At 41.5% G+C, this 17,208-nt stretch overlaps 1 protein-coding gene across 1 annotated transcript in view; it reads right to left on the bottom strand.

Annotated features, from left to right (window-relative positions):
• Positions 1-17,208, bottom strand: part of LOC102384911 (ATP-binding cassette sub-family A member 8-like) — a 65,734-nt gene that overhangs the window by 32,609 nt on the left and 15,917 nt on the right. Inside the window, exons 14-28 of the mRNA XM_025196231.1 lie at positions 16,782-16,901; positions 15,732-15,870; positions 14,853-14,943; positions 13,127-13,266; positions 11,695-11,811; positions 10,618-10,834; positions 9,485-9,660; positions 8,770-8,897; positions 7,412-7,549; positions 5,662-5,772; positions 4,526-4,696; positions 3,821-3,931; positions 2,759-2,884; positions 2,185-2,247; positions 670-761 (exon numbers count right to left, since the gene is read on the bottom strand). Coding sequence (XP_025052016.1) covers positions 670-761; positions 2,185-2,247; positions 2,759-2,884; positions 3,821-3,931; positions 4,526-4,696; positions 5,662-5,772; positions 7,412-7,549; positions 8,770-8,897; positions 9,485-9,660; positions 10,618-10,834; positions 11,695-11,811; positions 13,127-13,266; positions 14,853-14,943; positions 15,732-15,870; positions 16,782-16,901 — 1,940 coding nt within the window. The remainder of the gene's footprint in view (positions 1-669; positions 762-2,184; positions 2,248-2,758; positions 2,885-3,820; positions 3,932-4,525; positions 4,697-5,661; positions 5,773-7,411; positions 7,550-8,769; positions 8,898-9,484; positions 9,661-10,617; positions 10,835-11,694; positions 11,812-13,126; positions 13,267-14,852; positions 14,944-15,731; positions 15,871-16,781; positions 16,902-17,208) is intronic.

Genomic DNA, 17,208 nt, shown 5'->3' with positions numbered 1-17,208 from the left:
TTGGTCTTTCCCTACTCCTTTGACTCATTCACTGCCGATTCTTTGCACTATATGAAGCAGTGTTGCTTTAGAATAAAGCTATATCAAGTTATCAAAGAATATATCCTGAAAGACATACAGGCTTCTTTTCCTAACTTTTGAATGCTTAGCTTTTGCAAACTTAACACCAAGTTACTAATAGTATTTTTAAATGTATTAATAAATAAATACAACTGGGGGGGTTAGAACTGGAGCAGGGTATGGTGACTTCATGGGTAACCAGATGGAACTAATGGATGGATTACTGGCTGGGTTAGAAGCCAAACCGTTTGAATCCACATCATAGACCACCACCCTGAGAGCTAATGAGGAACTTCGCAGAGGACGAGTAAGTTATTCTCTGGAGCTGGTGGTACCAATTACCCCTAGAACTTTAACATTTTTAAGCATTCAAACGATTTTTTTTATATTACTGGTTTCTAATGCCTCATTTTAACTGAATCTTTTGATTACAGTGTTCTCCTAGAGTGTAACAAATAAAAGGTTTCTATTCCCATAGTATTTTGATATAGTTTTTTTGTACGTAATATGGATACGGTTTTATGACTTCTTTTTAAAGAAAGGGCATTACATGTTGTGAAAAGTTGACATACTTGTGACAATTTTGCTTTCACATGCGTTCTCACAAACCTAAAAACTGGATCCCCTCTCAGAACTGCTCTTCCATATTTCATTTCCAAATATCGAAGCAGGAAAATGAAAGCCACACAGTGGATGTAAGGCTGAAAGAAACAAAGAATTCAGTTCCTGGCATATCTGTTTCTCATCTAATCTATCTCACTTACAACACTGTTTTAAATAATCCAAGGAAAATTCAATGAAAAATGTTCAGCTTTCCAATTTCAATATTAATTCTGAGAATATTATTCTGGGTTGAGTAGGTAAGCTACTAGGGCTATTGCCTTCACATCATCTAACCCAGCACAGAGCAGATCAAGACAACATGGTGATAAAATGCCAGTAGCCAGTGATATCTTGTCTATCCCAGCATGCCTTTCCTTCCTATCACTAGTGCCAACATGGTGGTAGAAACAGTTCAAGCTGGGTGGTGAAAAGTGTAGCATAGGGAAATAAACATCTAGCTCCCAGGATCTTAAAATTCAAACTAATTCTGAGGCCTACAAAACTCTGCTGTACCTTACAGAATTTAACACTGCATGCTACATCCACACACTTGTTAAATATTGCATAAAACTGCACATTCTAACAAAAAACTGAGAAATCACTCTCAGTTCATAAAGACAAGTGTGTAGAGTAAGGATTGGGCTTCATGTGTGATCTGTGGCTCATTTTGTTCTCCCCCTCCTCTTTCAAACACGCAGTGTTATTTCTGGGCAGCAGAGTGAAAGATCTGAAGCGTCTTAACCAAATTCCACTGGCATTTAAGTGCTACGGAGCTTGATGCACTATTTGCCTGCAAACACCGTGAATACTGAGGGAATGATCATCCGGCATCAACTTTGTTGGGCTGGCCACGTCATCCAGATGTCTGACTAATTACAGACTTGCAAAGCAATTTTTATTCTCCCAACTCATCCAAGCACAAAAAGCACTTCAGGGATGTCCTCAAGGCCAATTTAACAAAATGCAACACTGATATCAACTCATGGGAAACTTTCACTCAGAACCACCCCAAATGGAGGAAGAGTCTGCTGCAGGGATCTCAGTACTTTGAAACCTCATGACAGCAACAGGACATGGAAAAGTGGGAGTGGCAGAAACAGAGTGCCACGGAGCAAATAAAAAATCCAGCGCCACCCCCACAAATGGAAACACACGTCTGAGCTGCAGTAGAACCTGTTGATCCGGGATAGGCCTCATCAGCCATCCTTGGACACACAGATAAGACAATCATGGAAGACAATCATCCTTCAACAGCATGAGATTGCCAAAGAAGACTATTTGTCCTATTTTCTCTTTACTGTAGACCTCAGCAGTCTCTGTATAGGTGACAAACAAGCCCCTAGATTCACAGACTAAACCCAACATTAAGCCACACTGGACAATACCACCACTTTATATGCTGGATTTTGTCACAGTATCTAGAATTTGCTATCTGGAAATATTCTACAAATGTAAGTTATGTTCAGTACACTTGGATATATGCCCTTCACAAAATAAACTCATTTCCAAATAGTTTCTTACTGCAAAGATGGATATGAATAGTTCACTCCTGCTATTGTCCACAGATCGATAAGAGCTGAAAATCTGTTGGAGGAAAAGATGCACTGAGTGGAAAACCTGTAGTTCTTCAGTATAGCATGAACAAGTGTTGGGAATTGAAGATAAATGAGAAAATATTTCAGAAATGTCAAAGAATAAATACATATACTTGAATTTTGGTGTCCAAATATTATTCAGGAGACAGTCAGACTCCTGAATACGTGCACCAAACTTTTCCTTTCCAGACTAATGGGTTTTTGGGAGCCCGGAGCAGAAAGCAGAAACATCTCTTTGACTGCTCTGCTTCTGCAATTCCAAGATCCTTCTCCTCACCTCTTTTGAGGAGAAGATGTGAAAGCCTTCTACAGGGAGTTGAGCTCCTCAGTCACCTGGACACTTTTGAAACTCCTCCCACTCAAAGAACCATAATAAATCTTTGCAATGTATCATTTTCAATTACTGGAATTATTTAATACTAGGAAACCATTCCCTCTCTGCCTAAAATACTTGGCCAATTATACATGTAGTATCTTGCTGATCTAACACAGCCACTTACCTCGGGAGCAGTAATTATAAAGCCTATTAATGGATACACAGGAACGAAAAAGAAGAAGAAGTTGGCAATTTGGATACTAAAAGTATACTTCAGGATTTCGCTGAATGTGAAGGCAGCTGTAGTTACCTAGAACAAAGCAAGAAAATTGTTTACGCTAAAGAAAGTCACCTTCCTCCTTTGCATCTAAAACTGTGTAAATCTATAACTTGTACCAGCAGACACCCCTTACAAAACCTAATTATACAACACGGGACCATGGGAAGTGTCTGAAGAATAAGAGTGAGGAGGTTGCGCTGGTAGGAAATAAGGAACACTTCTGTCACTCCACTGCATTGGCAGTGCTGGCACCACTCTTTTTACCTCAATATTTAGGGTTCATCAAAAGCACCAGCCCCAAGCATTCAAACAGCATTTTAAATATACAGCGATTTAAAAGAATAAGATTCTGTTTTTTGAATTGCTCAGGAGTGTGGAATGGTTTTAATGGTTACTTTAATCATTACTTAAACCAGTAAGCAGGGAACCTGGACTTACAACAATTTTAATCCTGTTTTGTAGTCAATATAATTGTTTTTCCCCCACTTATTTTCAAATGAATATTACCATTACTGTGAAAGGATTCAACCAGAATGTCTCAGACCCTTGAAGATTTAAAGCAAGAACGCTAAAGCAAACCATACAAAACAACCATCCCCCCCGAAAATGTTTTAAATAACTTTTACGGCTAAGTTAGCATTTCCTTGTGGGGCATAACACAACTGGAGAACAAATACAACTGCAGGCTTCTTAAAAGGTAAGCATGTTCAGGCAACACCCCATCTCCTAGTCCTTGCTCTTGGGAGACTGGTGTTGCTGCTGTTGCTTTTAGATTTGGATTTACATACTTGACAACAAAAACAGATTTTCTGACTTTCATAAAATGAGTGTCATTTTCTTCTTCCTGAAGCTGCACAGGGTGTTTTCACTTCTATCCCATCATCTCAGCCCCCCCCCCCCCCCCCACACACACACAGCATGAAGCACAGTTTTACAAACAACACAGAACGGTCAACATTTGCTTACCGCGATGAGGGCACAAGACAAAAATAGACTGCTGCATCCCTTGCAAAATATGAAGGCAATTAAATACAGAAACAGGACCATAGAAACTCCATAGCCAATACAGCATGCGATCTATAAAGAGAAAGAATTTTATTAGGGGTTCTTTTAAGTGACTGTTTTTCATTTACAGATGGAGTTGGACACAGTGCATGTTTCTATTTGCTATGTCACGCAAGCTGTGTCTGCTTCTTTCCTACACCTGAGGAAAGTCACTGTGTCCAAACGTCAGTCTAATATCTCTCCCAACTATACAGTTGGTCCAGTAAAAGATATCATCAAAAAATCCTTGCCATTAGGGAGAAGTGCACTGATGTGAACAAATGAAAAGCTAACAGATAGGAGCCTACTTCAGTTTAAAATGGCATACGGAAATGCTTTGAGAAAAACAGATCAAAGACCAACCATTTAAGTGTAAAGTACTTTGTACATGTTGCTAAAATTTTTTGCCAGTATCTCCATTTTACAGGCAGGGAAACTCAGACTCACAGAAGAGAAAAAGACGTAGTGCAAATCTGACAAAGATTCAGCCATCGTTAAATATATACCAGTGACAGGCAGATTTACCAGCTTTTTGAAGGGGATAAGATAAACCCGCTCCTACATTCTGAGTTTCTCTAATTTTCAAAAAGATGCATTCTTTTCAGGGACCAAAATCATCTAATTTACCAGAGAGAATACGAGAGAAACATCCCAAGTATTTGCGCTGCTCATTGCAAAATACATCCCAAATATGGAGATGACAAGAATCCAGGCCAAGGAAATGTCCACCAGTGCCTGTCCACACCAGTAAGCTGAAGGGAAGAGCCCAGAGATACGCAGCTGAGACCGAGCTTTTCTCTAGGAATGTATGACAAGAGGAAAAGTGGCATTAAGGAGGTTTTTTTTTAAACAGTCACTCCCATTGCTGACTGGGTGCTTAGAAGCAGCTCAGGGTATAACACAACTATCATATTGCTTATCCTGCTTATTCTGCTACATTCAAAGTACTTTTCATTTTCATTCTCTGCATTGCCTCTCCTTGCTCCTTCCCTCTGTCCATGTGTATCTGCTTCTCGTTCTCTGTTAATTTTTTGCTTGTTTTAGTCCCTTCCTTTTCCCATCTCTCTGCAATTTGTCCGAATAAGAACTGAAATATCATGCACTGAGAAATATCACACTCTCTGAAAGACTGATTTTCATTTCCGTTAGCTTTCATTAGCTGAGATATAAATGGGTTAAGAAGTTACCAGGCTTCCTGCTTTGGTAAGTGTTTATTAAAACAAATGCAGAGATAGGAATTCTTGATGCAAAACTGAATGAGCCTCCTGTGTCTAGAAGGACTACAGACCAAATGGATACATCCAGAAATCACCTGACCAAATGAAACTCTCCCTCAGTGAATTTCTCATACATCCTCACTCAGCCATCCCTTTTTTTCCTTCTCTCTCAACATCAGTTTACTGTAAAGATATTTACAGCTAACTTAAAGTATTCACCAGAAACAGCCTAGTCCAGTGATTCTCAAACCGGTGCCTCGAGATCCTTTCAAGGGCAACACAATGTTTGCACTGTTAGGTGCAAGGTAAAGTAGAGATTTCAGATTGTTTTTAACACAGCGAATTCCTTGTGATCTTTGACTTCTTTGCAACAGAAAAATTGCTATACTATTTTTCTGTAGTAAAAAAAGAATGAAAACAAAGAGCTGACATTTTTCAAGGAGTGCCTTATGTCTAAAAGGATTGAGAACCACTGGTCTAGTCCTGTGCCTACAAACTGTATTTTCTTCTTTCTACATAAAGTCTTGTACAATGCAAAGATTTTACCTTGTAATCCTCAATGTGATTCATTGTAAATTGAGGAAAGAAGCCAGGCAGTAAAAGCAGCATATAGGCAAGTAAGAAACTAACAAAATAGTCCCAGAATCCTTCATGTATCTGGAAAATAAATGATAAAACATTTGAAACAAAATGTCAGTATTGTAGATATTGAGATATTCTGTGTGGCTGGGTCTGTAGAATACTAGATATACACAAGCTGTTTTTCTTGCAGGCCTAAACACAGCACCATCAGACAGAAAGGGACCCCCTAGGTGCAGTCTCCTCTATGTCAGGCACCCTCATCTCGTTGTAAAATTCTGTTTTGCCTAGGTCTACCAAAACTATAACTACAATGAGGTTGGTACTGGGTTTGAGCAGTCCAAAAGCCTTATCAGAAATGGAAAGTCATCCAAGGCGGAGATGTTTTTACCTACGAGGAATTCATTGTTGGCTGCAATAGGGAGGCTCTGACGTCATAAAACCTTAGCAAAGGGAATGCTGATCATGTAGTCGAAAATATGATCCTGGTATAAGAAATGCTAAGTTATGTGACTAAATGCCAGAGCCCTTAAATAAAATTGTATATTTATGTCACCACTGAAGAAGTACAGTCTAGTCCTGACAGTCCAATAAGTGCCATCCCAAATACATTTGAGGGGAATTATCTGCAGAACACCAGGAGATTCCACTAGAAAATCCCAGCCTGGGGGCCAGCTGCTCTCTAACACAGTCATACTACAACCATATTGATTGAATCTGGGTCTGGACCATTACAGAAGAGAACCATAAGCTAAGACTGCTGCAGTTACCCTCAGGGTCGATTTATTGACAGGCTGATGCATGCGAGTGCAATCCTTCAATCAGCAACCACAGGCACCAACTAAAAGAACTGCATTTCTTTATTTTTGGAAGAGAAATAAACAATTCTGCTCCCTTTTCTTGGAGTTGCCACTGTCCTCCTCCCAACTAGCTGGGAAATCTCAACTTCTTCTCAGAGCTACCTACTAAACCCCACATCCTCTTACTATAGGACAGCAGAACTATGCCAGGAAAAAGCCACCCGCTCAGGCACCTAGTGCAGTATCGTAGCTCTGTCTTATTGCACAGTCTCTCGGGAGAGAGATGCCCTTGCCTCCAAAGTATGATAAAAGAAAATACAATTTTATGTTAAATTAGCGAACTAGAATTTTTTGCAACTTGGGCACGTCAATATTTCCAACATCCCTTATCAGGCTGAGGCTTAAGTCTACGTTGTCTCCATTCCCAACCCTTTCTTGAGTGCTGCAGGGGGGAAAGGGGAAGACTTCCCTTCTCACTATACTTCCAAGAAAGCAAGAAGCTCTCATACCTTCTGTTTGTACCTGCAACCTTACGTGTTGCCGTCACCCTCACTGCCTACAAGGGCCAGTGGTTACATGGGCACTTGCCAAGAAGAGAAATGGTGCAAGGGTTTATGAGGAAGAGCCAATGAACTTCCAGGGCAGATATCTTCCCAGACTATGATAAAAGGGACTCATTTCAGCAGCTAAAGGTTGCAGGGCATTTTGATCTCTAAGGCCAGCAGGACCAGCTTGCCTGAAGCCAATAGTGCTGGTTCTCCGTACACCAAAAAATGAATGAGGACCTATACATATTTGCAAAATAAAAAACAAAACTGCTTCCGATTCAAAACCTGCATATGTATCGAGCCATTAGCTAATTCTTTTAAGACAATATGTACTTGAAGCATTTCTGACAGGGAAGTTAGGACACTTACATTAAAAAATGGACTATTCCAGACTCGAATGCGCCCAGTAAAATTTGAAGCTCCCAGCAGCGCATTGCTAATGATGTTCATAAGCACAGGATAGCAGTTGATTACTTCCAAGTGGCACAGAATGGTAAAGTTGTAGCTCTTAAGGAAAGCAAGACAAGATGATTGTTCCAAGGGGTTTGTTCGTTTTTCTTTTCACAGTATAAAACCAGTGTATTATTCAACATCATGTGGGTTAGATCATATACTTGCAATATGCTCAGAGCAAGGACCAGAAAGCTGTTGTACCACTCCAGAAAAATGACCCTCAGGGTCCATCTACAATCAGCAGAGTTTCTCACTAGTTGTGACAGATGTGGCCTGACAGAATTCAGATCATTCCTTTCTCCAGCACCCCACTACCAATAGATTTTATTTTCCCAGCATCACTGTCTCTGTACTAGGGCTTTTGCTGACACTGTTGAGACTCTGAGACGGGGAAGCCATCAGTTATATAGACTGCATATATCAAGGTCAATTAGAGTTTGGGGAAAGGCAGTGATCCGGGGCAGCAGGGCAGACCCTACAATGAGAGGCTACGGGACCTGAACCTGTTCAGCCTTCACAAGAGAAGGCTGAGGGGGACCTGGTGACTGTCTATAAACTCACTAGGGGGGACCAGAAGGGTTAGGGGGAGACCTTGTTTCCCCTAGCACCCCCCGGGATAACAAGGAATAACGGCCACAAGTTGTTGGACAGTGGGTTTAGATTAGACATCCGTAGGAACTACTTCACAGTTAGGGCGGCTAGGATCTGGAACCAACCTCCAAGGGACGTGGTGCTGGCTCCTACCCTGGGGGTCTTTAAGAAGCGGCTCGATGCCTACCTAGCTGGGGTCATTTGAGCCCCGTTTTCTTCCTGCCCAGACAGGGGGTCGGACCTGAAGATCTACAAGGTCCCTTCCGACCCTACTTCTATGATTCTATGAATTTGCAGTTTTTCAAACCTCCTAAATTCTCTCTTCTTAGAGTTTGAAAATAGCTGACAACTCTTGAGTTAAAATCTACCCTCTTGATCTCAACAATGCTTCAAGGCAGAGAGGACATTTCATCACCTATTGCTGGCGCAGCCTACATTCCTCAGTGCACTTGTACAGATCTGTCCTAACCTGTCTGCTTTTGTAAGGGGCTGGCACAAGGGCGGTGAAGAGCCTGTTGCCCTCAAATGTGCTGGAAACCATGGCATGGGTTACCAGCACAGTGGAGTAAAGGTGCAATTTTTGTGCCATGACATGCGGCCCCCCATTCATCTGAAACACCCCTGAACGAAGTTCCTCAGGATCTGCACTGGCACACTGGTTATTTATCAAGGGAAATTATTACCTGGTTGTCACCGGAAACCTTTATGGCTCCATTGTGCATTAACCTCTCCATTTTATTTTCCTTGCTGGTTATATCCAATGCTATGTTCTGCTTCTCCAAATTGCGGATGAAGTCGTCAATGCTGGAGCCTGGGTGGGAAGTGAAAACAGAAATCATGACACTGGAAGTTGTTCCTCAGTAAGAGCCACCTAAAGTTGGTTTTCTAGCCTTCATGTTGACCAAGAAAATTTTGACTGCCCCAAAACACACACTGCCTTCAAAAAACACAACACACAGCGATGCTTCTTATTCATTCTTAAAAGGAATATAAGCATCCTGCAATGCTTTCAAGTCATGCTGTCCCTCTGCTCATCCCCTTTAGAGTCTGTCATTGCTCCAATTCTCTTGCCTTCCTCTCCCTTTATGTTGAATTTTCTTGTAAAGACAAGAAACGTATGGATTGGGGGCAGCGGTGATGAGGGAATGGGAGGAGCAGGCGTGCGGGGGGGGTGGGGGGGGGGGGGGGGGGGGGAGGAGATAAGAAGAGCAGGGATGTAGCTGGGTGCCTGGGGCACAGGGGCAGTGGCAACTTCTGATTATGTGGTTGACAGCAGCTGCCACTTCCTTCTCCCCCACCACCCACAGAAGTCAGCAGCTGGGCAGTTGCCCCATTGGCCCTGCCTTAGTTACACCACTGGAGATGCACATCAGACTCATGGTTCTGTTTTCTATTCACCTGTTTCATTAAGGATCAAAAGACTTGTGTAGTCCTTGTATTCCTTGTCACCCTTCATTCCAAGAGGACGAAAATATAGAGCAGAAGACATCTCCCAAGAGTTGTTAAGAAACCAGATGCCAATCAGGAGGGATTCCAAAATCAAAGGTAACAGAAGAACTGTATATAGCAGTAATCTAAAGCAACAAACAGTTTTAAGTGCGTTTAGACAGGTATTTTGCCCATTTTTACCAACAGACAGAGCTAGGGGAGTTGCATGATAACAATCTTAATATCACGAGTACCTAATACTTACAATTAAAATGATCCTCGCAACTTTGTTTTCAGAAGCTCTGAAAACAGGCCTTTAAAATTTATCAGGAAGAAAGTCTCCAGGGCCAGAGAAGTGCCTTTCTTTAACCCGTGAAACATCATGTGCTTGAGTTCCTTAGGATGCATTTTTCTGAGACGGTTGTTGGCAGCCAATGCCATGAGATGCTCACCTAATACTGGTCCACATCATAGGCAACTGCATAGGCAAACCTGGAAGCTGAAAGCCTCTTCCTGGGTGGGTGAGGTGGGGTGGACAGGGTTGTGGGAAATTACCCCTTCTCTAGCTCCAACATGTGGGTCCCCCCTTCTGCAGATACCATGCAGGTAAAAACCTTCCAGTGAGGCACAGGGAAGGTCTTAGAGAGAGAGAGAGAGAGAGAGAGAAAAACTCTCATGGCTCAGTCTCTCATCTCCTCCTCTGATGGGGAAGGAACATCCTAAATGCCCTGGGGGGAGGTTATATTATTAGTTTAGCAGAAAATATCTAATTGTATTGAACTGAAATCAAATGAAATGTTTCCAAAAAGGGAAACATTTCATTTGATTTCCGCTTAATAAAGTAATATCTATAGCTATTTAGAGATAGACAGAGAGAGACTGTTGCATATTGGTTTTCTTCAAGGTAAGGTTTTCCTAAACAGCTGAGGGTCAGCTTTCAAGGCCAGGAATATCTCCAATCAAATACCTGCTCTGCAAGAAATGCTCAAGTATGATTCCTTCATTCTGAATGATGAGAGAAAGTACACATGGAGAGCTGTACATGGAATGTCCTCTCACAGACTGATTTCACATGAACAAGTCACAAATACTTTGGGACTTACATGGACTTGAAGGTTTTGCTTGCTTTCTTCAGCCTTAAGAGGCGAAGTCTTGCCATGGCACAGACTTGCTGTCTCCAGAGAGCCATGCCGGTTACAGTCGTCCTTTGAATGTCTGAGAGTGACAGATCTTGTTCCACTCCATCCACAGAAAAGGGCTCTTTTTCCTCTTCTGCCTGCTCCTCACCGAGGATGCCATCACCTAACAAGGAACTAGTGCCTAGTTAAACCGATGACAAGACTTTTCCTTCTACAGATAGTAAAACCAGAAGCCCTAGCAAGAAGTCAGTGCAAAAAAGTATCAACCATTAAACAGTGCTAAACAGAGCATGAAACATCCCTGCTTCTTTCAGCAATGGAAGAGACCTCATTTGAGAAGTGCTCTTGAGGAAACCTTGAATATAACAGAAACAACAAGAAAATAAACACACAAAAAATCCTTCTCCTTTGAACACTTCTGTACCCATTTACTCCTCCCATATCCTGCTCTACAGGCTGCCCATCTTCTTCCCTTCTTGCCAGATTTATATTATTCCAAGCCTGGTATAATAAATGACACCTGAAGAATAACATATATTTTATTTTCTTAGTGCTATTAGATCCAGCTAACTTTTAAGCACAGTGTGCTCTTCTCCAGTGAAAAATAACAACAAACTAACATATTTCATGAACTGTTTCCTACAATCTTCCGTTCTGTGAACGGTGGGAGAAGTTGGTGGTTTCATACGTGGAAGAGCTCACTTAAAAAAAAAAATTCAGGAGAATGCTACAAACTGAATTACAGAAGAAGGAATAGGATTGAAAAGGGGGAAAAGTTGGCTTCTATGTTAATGTATCTTCTGAAATAGTTGCATATAAGACCTCCAGCCTAAAACCTGAGACAGTGGTTAGCTTCCATTGACGACTGGTAAAGAACAGGGAGAAGAGTCACTTGGAGCAGACTGGGAACTCCAGATGTACTGAAACCTAATACATGAAGGACCTCCCTGCTAGCAAAGATCAGCGAGCCAGAGAAAATGATCAGCAGGCCAGTCCTCTGAGGCATGGTTGAAAATGGTATGATCAGGCCCACTATTTTACCTTCAGCAATTGCCTCTTCTCCCTCCAGTTTCAGGAAAACGTCTTCCAGACTTGTCACGGTAACTCCATAATTGATAATCCCTTGGTCAGAGTGACTGTCTAGGCCACAGAACAGATCTGCATGATGGAAGGAACATGCATACTTTGAACTTATAAGAAAACAATGCATCTTGGCCAAATCCTTACTTTAGAAACACAAATCTAGATCCAGAGTAATTCCCAGTACATATTGGTGCCCCAAAGAACAAAATTCATGGATGACACAAAATTATGGGGTAAAATACACACACTAGTGGAAAGGGATCGAATTCAGATGGACCTGGACAGGCTGGAAAAGTGGACAGAAAAGAATAGAAGGCAGTTCAACAAAGACAAGTGTAAAGTGCTGCATCTAGGGAGAAGGAATCACCAACACACCTATAGGCTAGGGGATGATCTTCTAACAGAAGGGATCTCGGAGTCAGAGTTGACTCTAAGATGAATATGAGCCATCAATGTGACAAAGTAATCAGTAAAGCTAACCTCACTCAACCATGCATTAGCAGGTGCATCACAAGCAGGTCCAGAGAGGTGATGCTTCCCCTCTATGCGGCATTGGTCAGGCCACAATTAGAGTACTGCGTCCAATTCTGGGCGCTGCACTTCAAGGGGGATGTCGATAACCTCGAGAGGGTCCAGAGGAGGGCCACTCGTATGGTTAGGAGCCTGTAGGTAAGCACTACAAGGAGAGACTGAGGGACCTAGATCTCTTTAGCCTCCACAAGAGAAGGCTGAGAAGGGATCTTATGGCCATTTACAAGTTCATCGGGGTGGGGAGGGCAGCAACAAATTGGAGATGCTCTGTTTACCAGGGCACCCCTTTGAATAACCAGGAACAACGGCCACAAACTAAGCACCTGGCTGGGGTCATCTGACCCCAGCGCTCTTTTCTGCCCAGGGCAGGGGGTCAGACTTGATGATCTGCTGAGGTCCCTTCCAACCCTAACAACTGTGAAACTATGAAAATTATACCCCATCTCCTAGTCATAGGGCAACCACTTAAACAGCACTTTAACAGAAATTTCCAGGTTTATCTTTTTAGCTCATTTTTTATAATGTTTTATTTAAAGTAAACTTCCAGTAGAATGCTGGAAGCTGCTCATCTTACCACCCATATTAAACATTTAAAACAGAAACCCCCCTTAAACATTTCTGTCCAAATTGAAACCTTATGTGCCTTATTGTAAGTGGAAGAAAAGAGCCTCTTCTGGTCTTAAACACAGACTAAGAAGTTGCAAGGCATTCATGATGCAATGCTCCCTCATCTGTCTGCTAAACTCCTGAAAGTGTCCAGGAATCTTACAGAACTTCTCTCTTCACACTTCTTTTATATATTTACTAATGTACTGATGCTTTGCACTGTTGATTCCCGCACACCTAAGAATATAATTACCTGGAAATTTATCCACTGTTTCTAATGGCAAAACATATTCCAGTTCATTTTCCCTCTGTCCTGAGAATGTGGCATTAGGGATGTACTCTTTGACCAAGGAGGTCATCTCCTCCGAGTGACAGAGCTCACTGGTATGCATCCTGTTGATGTTTAGGAAGCAAATGATTAACCTTTTAATTAGTAAAGTGTACTTTTCTATATATTGTAGAACACTAAGAAAGAAAAAAAAAAATCAGTGGTCTTTCAATCCATATTCAAGAATAATATCTTTTCCTGAAGATGCTATTTTAACAGAACTTCAAAAACAGGGTTTTATTTTATTGGTTTTAATAGGACTTTTCTGCTTGGAGAAATGAATACCCAGGAAGTCAGGGAGTAAATCTGCAGTATACTCACTACTGCACACTATTCCCTGGGTGGAGTTAACTACCTTACACTTTCTACATGTCCTACTCTCAAACAGGAGCTGCCTTGCACAAACCCCTTCTTGTGTGTACTAAGGCCAGAGAGATTAAGTGAGCTGAAAATTCATACATGAACCTACTGAGGCAGTAATTTCTTAGCCTGTCTTATTTGGGTGTATGGCACTTCAAAGCTGTTCTCGGTGCCTGCTAAACATATTGATGTGAAAGGTTAGTGCAGAATTGGTCTCCGTGTAGATAAGTTAGGGTGACAGGATTGGTTGTCAACTATCTCATACATTAGATAAGGCATCAGAGGTGGTGGTTAGGAAAGAGAGCTAAGTACTCAGCACCTCACACGAGGCTCTCAGAACTGGAAGGATCAGGCACCAAAAGGAAACAGCTTTAAAGACGGACAGCCAGAAGCGTCCACTTTCTAGCAGCATTCACTGTTGGGGTTCTTGGACTACAGCAGAATAAAGAGAATAACAGAACTGGCTGCAAGTGGAATCTGAATATCTTAAGTATTAGATCAGAGGACGCCAGGATAAAAATTAACTACAAAAGTACATCGCTTATCATAATGGCAAACAGAGATTGTATGTGCTCAATAGAGCTGGTGAAGGACTCAATTAAAATTTTAGGTGAAGGTTTGTCAGGTCCAGGGTAGAATTTCTGGATAAAAGGAGAAAAAGGCGTCACTTCACAATACCGAATAGTTAGGGTACTCCTCTGTGATGTGAGATAGCCAAGTTCTGGGTATGGACTAAAACAATGCACAATGATTTTAAAATATACCACGATTATTAATTTTCTTTCAGTCAGGGATAAGTCCTCCTGGGGCTTCCTTCCATTTACTGTGGGGGAAGAGTAAGTACATGGATCGTTATCGCGGAGCTGCTGAAACAGTCTAAGTCCCAAACCATTTTAACTGAGAGAGCAGAGTTTTGAGTCTCTTCAGATCCCAAGGCATTGTCTGAACCATGTGTTTGTTCTGGGAAGAGAAACCTCCCTCTCATTCTCCTGAGGGGCACTGAAAGACCTCCATTTGATTGTGAAGAAAAGGAATAGAAAACTTTGTGCAATCTTTAAAAAAAAAAAAAAAAAATCAATAAACAGCTCTATTTTTTAAGAGGTGACAGATGATTTAAGTATCTGTTAAATATTTTTGGAATTTTTTATCATCACTTCTATTCAGTTATTTTAGGAAGCATTTTACATGTAAATTCTCAGATGTTACCTGCTAGGACTGAAGTAATTCTTCAGTTGTCACTGAGATCTAAATTGAACGTGATAAGCATCTGCAGTAACAATAATAATAATACCTTAAGTGATAACCGATCCCCCATTTTTTCTTCAAAAACAGAGATGAACCAACACATTTTAGCTTCCCATGCGAGATAAATGCCTTGCGGTCTAAAGAGGAAGAAATACACAAGAATTTATGCTTCAGAGTTCACTCGTTAAAAGGCATTTTTTTAATCAGGCCAGGAATAAAACTGAGAGTCTGAAGAAGAGTGTCAAGTCAGCCTATGTAGAATGCTTATCAAATGATTTGTTACACATCATAGGACAACAGTTCAGAGGAGGGTTGGCAGGCCAAGATTTTAGGTGAAGTAAATAGTTTAGGAAAGATTAAATGTAGAAGTAGGTTTGAAAGACGAATTAGGAGAGATGGATGCAGGGTGTACCTGAAGAAAATGGAAGACAACCCCATTTGTAGTACATGATTTTTTAGAATTATACCTACATATCCAAGCTGATGTGGTCTGATACAACTGACTTAAAATTCTCTTAGTTGAAAAAGGCATACACACCAGGAAAAATACCAAGTTTCAGACAGACATTGTTTCACATAATTAAACAGCACCAATTTATGGTGGTCTTGGACACAGAGCAGCCTCACTCTTTGGTAAATGAGAATGAAAGCTCTGAATTGCCTCAATGACGTTCAGCAAGATTTGTGTTTAGTTCAGAGGGTTGAATTTGCAGTCCTTACTGAGCCACAGCATTTATCGAAAGCGGTGACAGTGAAATCCAAGCTTTGTTGAAGTCGCTGGCAAATCTGCCCTTGATTCAATGGGGCCAAAACGTCATTGTAAAACTCTAATTCCAAATAAGAACCCAATGCACTCAGCTCAATTCAGCAGAAAAACACTGCTTTTAAGCTCTTACTCTACCACAGTGAGAAAGGCAGTGCTCACCTGCCAGGATATCGGCCTCATCCATAAACTGTGTACTGAACAGAGTCACTCGAGCAGCTTTACCGTCTTTCAGCAGGTTCCACACCTGATACCTGGAAGAGGGATCCATCCCAGCAGTTGGCTCATCTAACAGCAGAACCTGCAACGAGGAATCAAAGCAGACATGTGCAGTGCTGCCAAGTCTTATAATTGTAAAACATCTGACAAAGTGGGTTGCTGTGTACGAAGGTCCATGCCTCGAAGCCAAATTCATGATTTTTATGTTTGTTGATAGAGCAAATGGATACAATTGGAATGATGAGTTCTTGGTTTATGTACAGATATTTACATAGTTTCGGCCTCTGAACTTTCTTTTTAGGGTATTTTGATAGCTAAGTCTTATCAAATAAGGCTTATCAGCATTTCTATCTATTTGCCTAATATTTTTTGTCCTGGAGATAACTTGTATGCATTAAACAGGTTATTGCTTTTGCTTCCATATTCTTTGCTTCCTAAACTTGAATGTAGTCCATATTTTGGGGGAAAAAAAATTAGACATTTTCAGCTATTTTTCCTGAACTCAAGATATTGAGTGGAAGACATGTAAAAACTTGTCATACATACACAGGATTTGATCCCACAAAGACGTATACGCCTAATCATGAATGACACATGCCCCTGGCAGCTGTGGGGGGCCAGGCTGCGCTGGCAGCAGCAGGAGTGCGGCAGCCATAAGTGCGGAGCTCCTGCAGATGCCACCGGCGCTGTTGGCGGCAGGGGTGGAAGGGTTGCGAGCACCGACCAGAGGTCAGCGACCATTTGCAGGCGGCGCCTTTTTGTAGGGGGTGCACCGCCACGCTCAGGGGGTACATGTGTATCCACGTGCACCCCCTATGCGTCACCCCTGTGCCTAATTTTTACCCCTTTGAGCAATGTTACTGTAGTCATAGGAACACTCAGTTAGTACATACATAAATCTTCTGAATGCCATGCCTTTATATAAATAAACATGCATGCACGCATGCACACACGCACACATCCCTTAGTTGCACTTGAATTCTTCATTTTTACCTGTGGATTTCCCAACATGGCAATACCAAGAGATAAGCTCCTTTTTTGTCCACTGCTTATTTTATCTGCTTGTTTGTCCTGTATATGGATCATATCCAACTGTGTTAAGATATTTTTCACCTAGAAATATGCACAAAATAAATGACAAGTATTAGTTTCACTTCCTGATGTCACTATTCCAATATCAGCTTCTAGGTCGCAGTTACATATCACTGCAACGGTTAAACATCTCACACATCAGTTGGCAGCATGCTGGGAGTGGTTTCATCAGCAATCAGAGATGGAAAACAAAGGAAGCTGTAGAAATGATCTTTATTTCAATATGCATACAAACCAATGCTTCATGCTGCTTATCTTAGGTGTACATATCTCATCCCTGATTGCAAACCAAATAGAGATGATAATGAAATAATCTTTACTCTTGCCC

Source organism: Alligator sinensis, unplaced genomic scaffold, assembly GCF_000455745.1.
Source record: "Alligator sinensis unplaced genomic scaffold, ASM45574v1 scaffold282_2, whole genome shotgun sequence".
Taxonomy (NCBI): Eukaryota; Metazoa; Chordata; order Crocodylia; family Alligatoridae; genus Alligator; species Alligator sinensis.
This window is presented reverse-complemented; position numbering and strand designations above follow the sequence as displayed.